The following is a 13,207-nucleotide window of genomic DNA, read 5'->3' on the forward strand; positions in this document are numbered from 1 at the left end:
GAAACATCAGGTTGAGGTTTAAGTGGAACGCAAAAAACTTTAAAAAATAAAGAAATAAAAGAAATAAAGAAATAAAGCCCCCTCAGTGTGAAGTATCAAGAAAGAATGTAGTTTTAAACTTGCTCTGGAAAGTAGAGAAGCATTTCGTCATTTTTTAAAATATTATACGTGCTTTTTTTAATTACACAAATACATTCAGATACTTCCTTTGTTACACGTTGCTAGGACTGGGTTGAACACCCTTTTTGCCTTCAGAACTGCTTTCATTCTTCATGGCATAGATTCAACAAGGTGCTGGAAACATTCCTCAGAGATTTTGGCCCATGTTAAAATGATAGCATCACACAGTGGATGCAGATCTGTTGGCTGTACATCCATGATGCCAGTCCCTCATTCCAACATATCCCATAGATGCTCTGTTGGACTGAGCCATGTGTGAGACTGTGGGGGTCATTTGAGTACAGTGAAAGGGATGAACATGGTCAACAACAAGCTCACTAGGCTTGGCATTTAAACAATGCTCAGTTGGTACTAAGGAGTTCAAAGTATGCCAAAAAAAGATCCATGCTTTCATGTTGTTTACACCAAATTCTGACCCTACCATCTGAATGTTGCACCTTTAAGTGAGACTCATCAGGCCAGGCAATGTTTGTCCAAGGTTTTTCAGTCCAATTTCAATGATCCCATTTGAATTGTGGCTCCGTTTCCCAATCTTAGCTGACAAAAATGGCACCTGGTGCCATTCTGCTGCTGTAGCAGTGTTGTATTGTGTTGTGCTCTTCTGCATACCTTGTAACAAGTGTTGATTTGAGTTACTGTTGCCTTTTTTACAGCTTAACACAGTCTGGTTATTCTCCTTTGACCTCTGGCATTAATAATTCATTTTTCAGCAGCAGTTGAAATACTCTGATATACCGATGTTGGCATCCAAATGGTGCCTGCTCATAACATTATTACTATTATAATAATAATAATAAATATGCTGTCGTCTCATGAACAATGAAATAACAGCATTTTAAAAAGCTGGTTATTATTTAATCAAAGCATAAAAGACTTTAATGCATATTCACATCACAATACATTACATTTTGTTTACAAACAACTGTAAAATGACAACAAATATCATGTTCGATGTGGAAGGTGGGCTCCATTAGACTCAGTTAGTGTGCATTTGAGCAACATAATATCATAATTATCATATCATATTTGATAAGATGCCGTACTTTTCTACATGTAACTGAATCAGAATAGGTGAAGCAATATTGACGTGCGTTTTGTGAAGCATTTCTTTTTTCTTTTCTTTCCTTAATGAGCTTCTGTATGTTGTTTACATGATCAAAATAAATTGAACATAAACAAACAATAAATGTAATTAAACATCCTGATGATTTTATCATATCTGGATAATCTGTTGTGAAAGGAGCAATCTTTATTATCAGTGATTAGGACCGGTAAGTTCACTCTACGACACACCGGGCTCATTTATTTAATGAGCCAGAACACAAACAGCAAACTGTAAACCACACAGGGGCCCTGGACCTGCTGTTAAATAGTCAGGATGTCTGCTCGGAAATATTTCCCATGGTATACTGTGGGAATAAGACCTTGCTCACTGTAGGTTTACACTGAGGCTCCAGGGTAGGCTTATTTAGGGTGGACTTAGAGTGACATTCCAAGACGATAGGTGGTATTAGTGTTTCAGAGGGTCCATATGACCTCAGTCTGTCTACAAGGGAAAGGTGTTGTGTGATAGAAATTTCACACAAAATAATGCCTTAATGGATAAAATGTAAAACAAAAATGTAAAAACAACAACAACAGCAAAAAGTGACCATGGTCGCGATTTTTAAAAATATGTTATCACAAGGCAAATTATCTCACAATCTCAGGATAGCCAACATGTTTTCTTATAATGAAAAGACATTTTCCTCCTGTTCTTGAGAAAAGAAAGACTCAAATTAATTAGAAAATTATCTCGTGATCACATGGAGAAATATTTTCTTTTGCATAGATTACAAGGACATTATCCTATTATCTGGATAACTTTGTTATTTCAAGATATCAAGATTGAAAGAAAGCTTATATCAGCTTCTCACAGTATCTGCTGAAAAACTTTGTAACTCCTGGTATTCGCTTTATTTATTGCTCATCTTTTTTTTAGCACAAGGGAAAAAAGCAGGTAATGAAACTTGTATAATTAATAATATCAAGTTTTAGATTTTAAATGTATTAAATACTGTACAATGGTGGACTGGCTTAGAGAGATAAAATATTTGTATACATGTGGCGGCAGTTCCCATCTCACAATCTGAACATGAGTTGGGCTACAGCGTAGATATCATAAATTCAACTCAGCACATGTGATCGCTACGAGTGAGTAATTTTTGGTGAAAAGAGTTAAAGCACTGTGATTGACCTTGTGCAGACAATAAACAGACAATAAACCCTGAGGCTACTCAGCTGTGCTGTTCTCAGTACTTCCCCACATCAAACCACTTTTCTAGACCAGAGAAGCTCCATTTCTGATGAAAGAATTTCACTTCACCGGGTCTGGGTACTTATTGTACATTTACGCAGTCTGAGGCAGTTGTATGTGTGTAATGAAGTATTTGTATGGTGTGAGGACCAAATACACAGAAAGAGAATTTAAAGAAAAAGCAGGATTTACATAATGGTGAAAAAGAAGTGCGAAATTTTGTCACACCATATAAAAAGGTTCACTTATATAACTGAAAGGATTTACATGTAAATGACTCTGTTTACTGCTCCTCATATCTCCTGAAATCTTGTCCAAAGATTAAGAGTCACACCTGTTTTAATAAAAAGCGTACAACAAGTAAATAGCATGAAAATAGTCACTATTACTGGCTAACAGATTATATAAAGTTACCAGTCTTACAGGAAGAAAAGTTATTTCATCTCTATAATAAACCACTGCTACTGCCAGTGTTAATGATGTTTTGTCATACTGTTTTTTATTGACCTGCTATGTTTAACGGTTGATTAAGGAATGGGAATACGAGCTTTTAAATGTAAATACAATTCACACACACTCACACACTGTACATACAACACAAAGTGAGGAGATTTTTGAAAGTCTATGTGTAATTTGGAAAATGTATGCATAGTTTTGACTCTGTGCATCCAATATGTTACATATCAACACTGGATTCTTTAACAAAACTAAACTATAAAACTATAGACACGGTCTTGTTCTCCTCACATTAAAAAGTAGCTCTTTAAGTGTAACAATACTACTTTTTTCCCCACAATCAATATTATCACATTGCTTAATGTTCACGGCCTCTCATCCTTTTTCTTATCTTTCTTGCACAGAGATGCCAATTGTGACAAGTTTAATTTAGGAGCTGCATTCCTGAACCTGTGACTACACATGAAATATGTGAAAAACACTGTAATGCTAGTTTAAGCTCGAGGGCCTAATATAAGTCAATTATTAGAGCTTCCTCATTTTAAACTCCATAAATTAAGCAACAGACACTAACATTTACTCCTGTAATTTTCCTGTTTGATTTTCTAGAGCAGTCTGCGTAATCTGACTTGGCTTTAGTTTATACTAACCGCAGTTTTTCTGCTGTGAGAATATTTTTGTTACTTTTACTCTAAATTCTGAAAGGTGCAAACATTTTAGAGAATAAATAAGCAAAGTTTGCTTGCTCAGAATCTGTTAGAGGACACTGAATAAATGTATTTATTGCTCAGCTGAAGGGTAATGATATAATAAGATGCATCGCATAGTTGTTTTTTACATGAATCCTAGCTATACACCATAAAGCAGTTCACTGGCTCTGAAGTTGCTATTAATCTGAGTTTGCTGTGGAACTGAGATGAAAGCTTGATGAACATCAATAATGGTTTTAACAAATAATATAATTAAATGCCCTCCATACAGGCTACATAATATTATAAACCAAAACTCAGTAATATGCCTCATAACACAAGTGGTATTCTCCATGCAAAACATCAAAATATCATGGCTTCACCCTGCTTTACATAGCTCCTCCTGGCGCTTTTCCCTCTACAGCATTTTTGCAAAAATGCCTCCGTCTTCCTATATACATTGATATGATCTCATTATTTTTAAAGACTGAGTCAAAGGCAGTTCATAAAACTACATATGAACGCAAAGGGTGGGTCTAAACGAGCTTTGCATAACAAAAGGTCACCAGCTAGTATGCTGTGGTTAAAGTTCTCCTCATGAGGCTCTCAGATGGGATCGAAAGGGGATAGGCTCCGCGGTCTGTATCACATTTGCTGAAGTTTCTGAGTTCTTGAAACCAACTTGCTCCAAGAGTTATGATGCTGAGGAATGTCGGCAGTGTTAAACTCCAAAGTTCTTTCCCTGTGCGTACCTGGGAAGGCAAAGTGCCAAACGGAAAGAAATGAAGGGTCCATTCACCCAAGAAGAAGAGAACAAGATGGAGGTGCATCAAACTGTCATCCAAGTCCAGGAATTTTATGACGACTTCGGGTTGGGAGGATCTGTATGGAGCTTTGAAGAGAACATATCAGACTAAATTAGTAATACTGAAGAAGCAAATATTGCAATTCAGTGCTGCAGATCCATAAAGTTAGGAGACTCAAAAGAGACTGTGTCATTGTGGCTTCACTTCATGGTCCCCAGTGTGGGATTATACAGTAATACAAATTGCCCTTATTTAGACAAATGTGCTGTATCCAGAAGCACACAGTACAGTAAAATCAGATACTTGACAGATTTATTCACCAACCTCTTTCTTCCCATTTTAAACAAATGCCCAATTTACTAAAAATATACTACAAGTTTCTGCTTAAAATAAGTAGGAAGAGTCAAACACTTGTGTATATGTTTTGTGTCTATTTTATAAATTAGCACACTGTCCATTGATCACAGCATATTTAAACACCAGGAATCTATTCAAGCTACAGTTTGTTAGAGAAAAGTGCTTGCTCTGGATTTGTGGTGGCCCACTACAATCCTAATTTAGATTTGTAAATGTCACAGCATTTTCCTTTCAGTATGAGAACCTCCCTCATGCTTGAAAGTTAACTTTTGACTGTCCAGGCTTGTCAAACTGAAGGAAATTTCAGCTCCCTAACAATTACGGGTAGTTCCAAGAAGCAGCTGATAGCACTTGTTTGTGCAGCCTACGAAACTTATGAACAGCTATTACCCTGCACTTATGTGGCGATTTAAAGTGCTGCATGCTGCTGAAGTTCAGGCTTTTCGCCCAGTGATTTATCATAGGATGTTTTCCGCACAGCTATTGAACAAACTGCTATTCATCAGAGCTGACTTGAAATTGTGTTAGCTGGTCTTGAATCATCAGCAGGAGAAAATCGATTTCTATCACTACGTAAAAAACAAACGTAAGGTAAGCCCAAAATAAATTAAATGTCAATGACGAACCACTGCAAGAAAAAGTTACCTATTCTGTCTGATAACAGGCTAGACGATGTGCCTATCAGTTATATTTATAAGAAAAGAAGTACCAGTCACACCACTGCTCTAGAGGAACCATCCATCGATTTTCTTCCATCTAATTCAGGGTTGAGAGGGGGGCTGGAGCCTGGAGGGGGCTGGAGGTGTCATAGCGTGAGAGGCGGGGTACACCTGGACACGTCGCCAATCTCTAACACAGAGAGACTGACAACTACTCACATTCACATCTAGGATCAATTTCGAATTCCCAGTTAACCTAACTCCAATAATTGCACGTCGGAGAACCCATAGATATCCCACACAGACATGGGGAGAACATGCAAACTCCACACAGAAAGGCCCCAGTCAGAGGGTGGAGTTAAGCCCAGGGCCTTTTTGCTGTGAGGCAGCTGTGCTAACCACCTTGCCAACATGCTAGAAGATGTCCACCTAGAAGAACCTAACTCAATACTGGTTTTCTTGTTAGGTAGTGCAAGCCATTGCTGAAAACATATTTTACACGAAGCGAAAAGTCTGGGTGTTTTTCTCAAACTGTGTCCATGTGAGAATAGCACAGCTGTCCAAAGCAACTGTGCGGACATATTTTTTGTCCTGTGGGCTCTAAAGGCAGCACCGTACAGATAAACCAGAGTAATTCAAGTGCAGGATCTGGCTTGTCAGAAAGTAGAACTGCTGACAATGTCAACATTTCTGTCTAGGCATTTTCTGAAGTTCATGTTAAATTTATTATAAGCCTCTTGTCAGCACAAGGTTTACTTCTGTCACTCTTTAGGCTCATTTATGGATGCAATCAAAATTCACAAAAGTAGAGAGAGAAAAAGGATTGTCTCAATATCATTTTTACAGAAATAATCAGACTGACCTTGACAGACAAAAATCACGACACTCCGGGTCTGCATCGGTCACAACACAACGGCAGCGCGGTGTCTCTGCCCCCTCGTGTTGGGACGGCTGAACACCACGTCGTTTTCGCTGACGTCCTCTGTAGTTCGACATTCCGTACGGCACAGTGCGCCTTAGAAGGACAGAGAGAGGCCTTTTTTCAGCATTTAGCAACAGATGAGCAAAACAAAGCAAAAATAATAAATGGAGCAGATACATCAGGACCTTCACACTGTCAGTGCTCAAACCCTACGCAGAAAAAAATTTGTTTTAAGTTTTAATTATTCATTTTAAAGCAATTTTTAAACAACTACATTTTTATGTTCTCCAGTGAACCAGGGAACATTTGTTCTTTTGACAATGGAAAATGCAGCCAGAAAGGTCAGTGAAACTGAATAAAAAACAAACCTGACATATGACTTCGATATATCACATTTATAATGTCAGCATCCATCACCATATTGTCTATTCTGGCCCTAATCCTCGCATCTGGATAACATTTAGATTCCAAGTGCCAGGTAGGCATCACTTCTTTTCTTTCTCTTTCCACTCATCTCTTTTCAACCATGTGTGATTGATTCTGTGAAAAATAAGGATCTATATAGAGGCCTTTATATCTTTAGGACCTACGAGGTTCTGGGGAAGGGGGGGGGGGGGGGTCTGCTGACAATGTCAACATTTTATTGTCTGGGCATTTCTGTATGACAAATAAAAGATTCATTGAATTGACAGATAAAAGCCTTTCTTTTGTAGATTTGACAGATTATGTCAGACTGCCTGCTGCTTATAACTGACTGAGTACCTACAGTGTTACTGGCATCTTGCTGGGCTGCCTTTACTGTGTCTTTTTCCACTGGAACTTCAGCCTGTGTAATTAACTTCAGGGTGAAATGCATTTGAACCTAATACCTGTTCAATCTAAAGTCGGGGCTGTGAGTCAGAGATCACGCTCAATGTAGCGAAATGCTGTTGTCAGCTGGGGCAGTTATTCCAAAGTGAAAGAAGGGATTTGAGGAAAGCTTTACTTTAAACACTCTTACAATGTGTAGGATCTTTTTGATCAAACTTGTACACACAAATACTTCAAAGTTAGTCTTGTAAGCAAGAACAAAAGGATGGAACATTTGGGATTTCTCCTCTAACTAAGGGTTTGCTATGTTTTTGTTTCAAAAGCATCGAATCCTTTTGGGAATCTTCTGTTTCAGTGCAGTGCTCCAACCATGTAAGAACAAGTTTTCAACACGCACATAATGCACCTAATACTTGCTGCAATAGAGTTACTGGTATTATTTTCACCTTTGTGTGTGTGCGTGTGTAAGGACACACCCACTATAGGAGAAACTGACATAACAAAAAGGTTTTAGAACTTTGGCAGGTGTTTGGGCATCTGCCTTTACCTTACTTTACAGATCTTTAGCTGAACTCAAACTGCAAGTGGCAGCCACAAGTTAGATGATGAGTCCTATAGCTGGAAATAAAAAGCCAGCTAACTAACTGAGAAGAATATTTATCTGTAAGACTTCAGCCAAAGAGGATTTGTGACTAGATTGGTTTGACTGTTTGTCCGTTCCTGAGCAGGATTATTTAAAAGTTATAAAAAGTTATGAAAATCTTACTAAATGTGGTGCTTGGCCTAACTTAAAAGGAAATCTGAATTTGATGTGCAGAATTTGATACTGTTGCGAGATCAGACACTTTACACCAGTGGTTCCCAAACTTTTTTTGTAGTTGTTTTTTTGTCCTGTGTAATAATATTCAACATTGCTATCAATACATTTTTCAAAAAATGCCTCTCTGTGCAAAATGGGTTTAAAAACATGAACAACTGTGGGATACTGTTTGTCCATGATTTGAACCGAAGGAACAAATCGTGGCAGGTACGGCCTGATATTATTTGTATCCCACTGTAACTTTACTGTATAAAGAGCTAATATCGCCAAAATGTCAGGAGTAGGTATTTATTACAACAAGTGTTTGTGAACTAAAAATCAAGAATGTGGGATCCTGTTTGTCCGTGATTTGAAGAGCCCAGCGCATGCTCTCGAGGCAGGGAAAACCAATTCTGCAGGGGAGACCTACCTTGGCACTTGTGCAGGTGAAACCAAAGAGAAGATATGCTTCACCATATTTTCTAGTCTTTGGCTTAGAATGAAGTTGGTTTGGAAACATATTCAGCGATGCTTCATCTCCTGCTTTGCGTTTGTGTGGGCGCCCCGTGCTAGCAGTGTCCAAGCGTTGTTTTGTTGTTTCCCTTTTCATGCCGCGCTCCCCCTGCAATGGCTCTGCGCCCCCTCTAGGGGGCGGGCCCCACACTTAGGGAAGGTCTGCTTTACACCATTGTCTTCACGTCAGATTTTTTCAACAAAAAAAAAATAATCTGAAACTAAACCAAATCCTTGGTAGACGTATAGCATCTTAGACTGCCCCTTTTTGTATTTGTAGTTGAGATGTTTGCTGCTGACAGCAAACATCAACTCGACTCCTTTTTTTCTCCTGCCATAACTTTGACAACTTGTCTAAGAAACACCTCTTATCAAGTGTTTTTCACCAGTTAATAGCAATAGTAAAGGCTATAGCTATATAAAGCTAAATACATAACTTAATTAACATAGAATCAAATAATCATTAAAGATGTAACAATACTTACTTAATTGTTCCCACATAATCTGTTACTACCCAATCCTAAATATATCTGTCAAACCATTTCAGCCAGCGCAATGAAGAAATCTGTCATTGCATTTTATCAATAGACAGACTTAGGCTATGACTCATGGCGTGCCCGGAAAACACAATAAATGCACTAACTTTGGTAAATCCTCCACCTGCCTGATTCCAAACTCTTGCAGGAACACTGGCAATCTGTTGGGCCTGCCATCACTTGAATCTGGTGCCTCGGGGTGGGTAACTGGGTGTAACTGCAATGTGTGGTGCCTCTAGTGCACGGCTCCTATTTCAGTTGCAAAAAAAGCCACGTGCCAATCTTCGTCTGAAAGACTCTAAATTGCTACTTCTTATAACTCCTGACAAACGAGGAGACGTTGTGCAACCTCTGGGATTCTTGCACAAAAGCGGATTGAACTTAATAAAGCGTGCCTTACTCGGGGGTGTTGATCCAGATGATATCCAAGTGGCAGTAGTAGACGCACTCTTTATCCTTGTAGGAATAGCAGGTGCAGCGCTTTTGTCTGGACTTTGCTTCTGTTGTCTCAGACAGCTGTGAGTCAGCGGAACCCCGGGAGCCAGACACCTTTGAGTCCAATTGGACCATGGCGCGGGACGCCAAGATACCGTTATTAGAAGCAGCTATGTTTAAAAAAACAAAACAATAAAAAATAATAGTAAACAGCTAAATCAGAAGTTCTTCATAAATAAAAAAGGTACTGAGTGCATTCATAAACAACCTTAAAAAATAAATATATCTTATTGCCTACCTTGCAAGACAATAACTGCCAGTATCTTGAAAAGCACGACTCTTGCGAGGATGGACAGCATCTTTGCCATGTCTCAATATATTCCACAAAATAAAGCAAACGCCTGACGAGGAAGCAAATTAATCTCCAACCATCATCGATCCATTAACTTTGGCGCGTGTCCGTGTGCAGTTCATGTGGTCCGCAGATGAAAAAACAAGTGTCGGAGGACGTCGTCTTTCATTCTAATGACTTCATCCCGTAAATCCTGCACCTGCAATTTTTACACTGAGGTGAAGGGAACGTGTTTATTCTAATCCAAGCTTCAGACTGCCGCAGTCGCAAAACAAGTGCGGTCTTTGGAGCGAGGCGAGGAACAAACCCTTGAAGTCGCTTTGCCTTCTAAGACATGCGGGACTTCGGAGGGTACACGCCCACACCTCTCCTAGCACCCACCTTCTGTCAGATGCAGCAGCAGTGTATGTATTTACATATATGCCTATTCATACTTATTTATTTAATGCTTTTACTCGTTTTTACTGGACACCTTTATGAATAAATCAATGAATGAATATTAATACTCTTGAATAGTAATGCTCTTATAACCCATAAAAAGGTATTGCTCAGTGATGGATAAAAGAGACAAACGTGGTCTTGATAGTGAAATAAGTCCTTCAGCTGCACTAGTCAGTGCTGTCCTGTTGCCACTGACTGGCGCATATTATCCATAAGTTGAGGGTATGAACTCAACACACAGAGACCCCACCCCAACTAGGAGACTGAAGCCAGGAGCTTTCTTGGTGTGCTGCCCAGAACCACTTATCACTTTTTGCTATTTTCAAGTTTATAGTACAACTGATTTAAACAAACCCACTTCTAGGGCCATCTTGGTGTTGCTGCCACACAGGAAGTGTATTTCCCCCTTGATAGGCCTTTTAATTTTATGGGTAGAGCTTGTTATTAAGTCAGCTGTAAACACTTTTTTAATATATAAATATCATTAAAGTCAGTGTTTTAATTCATTCAAGCCTATTTATGATTTCATTTTAGTATATTTAACGTGTGTGTGGTTAGCATTGTCACCTCACAACTAGAAGATCATGGGCTCAAATCCACCTGCCACCCAAGGATTGAGTTCCTATGTTCTAAGTTGTTTCTGACTTTCTCCCACAGTCCAAAGACACACATGTTAAGTTGACTGACAATTCTAAATTGTCTGTAGATGTGAGCGTGAAGGATTGTCTGTCTTTCAGTGTTTACACTGCAATAGACTGGAGACCTGTGTAGGTTGCAATTTTTTTTTTACACAGCTTTCCTTCTGTGCATTTTTGCAAAAAATGAGTTACAAGTAAAAAGATTTGCCTTTGAATTTAGCAATTTCCTCTCAACTTCCAGACCAGATAAACGGTTTATGCTAGAGTTGCTGGTGTTTGGCGTGCAAATAAAGTAAACTTAGCAGTTTGCAAACGACCTGGGACACCATACAAAACTGGATCAGTTACGTGGCCACCACCTATCAAGAACACAAGCCAGAATGAAGAGACTTGGAAGAGACAGCCAAAGCAACAAAGGTGTTTTACACAGGAATGTTGTTGACTGATCCAATTAATCATCAGAACTTGTCTGGTGATGAATGTAAGACAAACATATCAAGCATTTAGTGACTGATTTACAACCAAATCGAAAATATCAGTCATATCTCAGTGAGAGCCAGTTCCAGCCCAGCTCTGAACAATGAGGGAGGAATAAGTTACATTTCTAAGTCATGAAGTAGTAATAGACACATGGAACTAACACTGAAAATTCAAGCGGCAGCATAAATCAAGAAAGCAGCCAGGGGTGGGGTGGGGGGGGGGGGGGGGGGGGGGGGGGGGGGGGGGGTGCCATTACTGATGTACATCACATACAGAAATAGTCAGTTAAGATGTTGGATGCTGAAAAATTGCAAACCCAACCAAATCAACCCCACAGACCACAAAGGGTTTGTGAATGAGGGTGCTCAAGTGAATAAAAACAAACATATCTCGCTGAGCCTCCAACTCCAATTTCCTTTCAGCTGGCTTTCCATCTTGAGGCAGCGATCATTCATGAGCAAACCTGCTAATATCTTCATAGTTTCTTAAACATTACGGTGTGTATCAATGTTGTTTTGTATTGTTCAGTTTCTTTCTATCATATAAACAATACACAGATGATTCATTTAGGAAAAAGAGAGAAAAAAAAAAGGAAATACAAAATAAAGCAAAACACACTCCAGGATCACTTCACCTGTTCTGAATCAGATTACATATCAAAAAGGAGCGCAAAGAAATGCTCATTTCTCAAATATGGAAGTGCTTTTTTCCTATTTGCAGAAATAGCTGTCTAAAAATAAACTATAAGATAAAGTGTAGATTATGATTAGGCTTGATTTAAAAGTTCTTCCTGGAATTGGTGTCATTAAACCTAGAAAATGCATCCACATTTATATGAACACTACTGAAAAACTTACTTAGATACATTGGTGTAATGATCCAAAGTATATAATGTTTACCTTCTAATTCTCTGGATAGTCTGCATTAAGTATTCTGGATTAGAACTTTCCTACTGAAGCATCCAAGCAAACTTAAATCTGTCTGACTCTTGAGTGCCCTCTGGTTCCTTCCCAAATTCCCCAAGGCTAAGGTTTTGTGCCATATCCCAGTTCTCTGGCACAATCCCCAAGCTGGGAAACAGAAAGAATTCCAGATTAATTAAGACCATATTCTGTTTTCTTTTTCCTGACCAGTGTTATGGAGACAGAAAGCTATCAGAAAACTGAACATGTGGTTTAGGAGTCACATAATGTACCCATGATTTCAAGGTATCATTTTGGGTTTTCTGTGAAGGATCTCTGCAATCTTGTGGATGAATCTGATGTTGCACTCTGGCTTCATGATGCTGATTATGTACCAAGAACTAGGCAGTCAAAACAGAATAAGCAAGTTACAAAATCTCCTTGGATACCTTGGTTTGGCATAGCTGATCATGGATATTAAACTGAAGCTGTGGAGTGTGAAACCTAATAGCAGGCCTTATTTAATTAAACTTTTCTAATTTTACTCATGAAACATAACAGTCTATTACCAATACCATTCTAAAAATCCACCCCGAACCTACCCCGTTTTCCCAATTGGAAATTTCTGTTATTTCCCAAATTGTTGTAGCAATTGTAAATAATACATCTATTTTCTCTTCGCTTTGACTCAAGAAATCATGCATATAGTTACATATTATAACACGTGTATTCTTATGTTCACTTTCAGCCTGCCAAAAGTGTTTATTATAGCTGTGCTTTTGGCAGAGGGAATCTCTTTGCAGCACATTCTAGCCTGACCTGGGAGACATGAGGGAGCATAATACATTAAAGAAGCATTCCAGCTAACACTTTGTCCTGTTTTTCTTGCCCTCTTATGTTTTATTAGAAAACATTTTGTGTGTGCTAAATCTGGGG

At 38.7% G+C, this 13,207-nt stretch overlaps 1 protein-coding gene across 1 annotated transcript; it reads right to left on the reverse strand.

Annotated features, from left to right (window-relative positions):
- Positions 1–1,809: 1,809 nt before the first annotated feature.
- edn3b (endothelin 3b) lies at positions 1,810–10,124 on the reverse strand. Its single transcript, XM_013910801.1, has 4 exons — positions 9,757–10,124; positions 9,424–9,628; positions 6,306–6,458; positions 1,810–4,513 (listed from the first exon to the last, which is right to left on the reverse strand). The coding sequence occupies exons 1-4, from the start codon at positions 9,824–9,826 to the stop codon at positions 4,459–4,461; spliced, it is 483 nt and encodes a 160-aa protein (XP_013766255.1). The 5' UTR covers positions 9,827–10,124; the 3' UTR covers positions 1,810–4,458.
- Between the last annotated feature and the right edge of the window lie 3,083 nt (positions 10,125–13,207).

This window comes from Pundamilia nyererei, unplaced genomic scaffold, assembly GCF_000239375.1.
Source record: "Pundamilia nyererei isolate P.nyererei 1_Seehausen unplaced genomic scaffold, PunNye1.0 scaffold00049, whole genome shotgun sequence".
Taxonomy (NCBI): Eukaryota; Metazoa; Chordata; class Actinopteri; order Cichliformes; family Cichlidae; genus Pundamilia; species Pundamilia nyererei.

Bases quoted from the DNA above. Each gene is read 5' to 3' on its own strand.
- edn3b (XM_013910801.1), bottom strand. From the start codon at position 9,826: ATGGCAAAGATGCTGTCCATCCTCGCAAGAGTCGTGCTTTTCAAGATA. The intron at 6,459-9,423 runs GTAAGGCACGCT...TGTCCTTCTAAG, and splicing joins ATCTGGATCAACACCCCCGA to GCGCACTGTGCCGTACGGAA. The intron at 4,514-6,305 runs GTCAGTCTGATT...TTCTCTTCAAAG, and splicing joins CGTGATTTTTGTCTGTCAAG to CTCCATACAGATCCTCCCAA.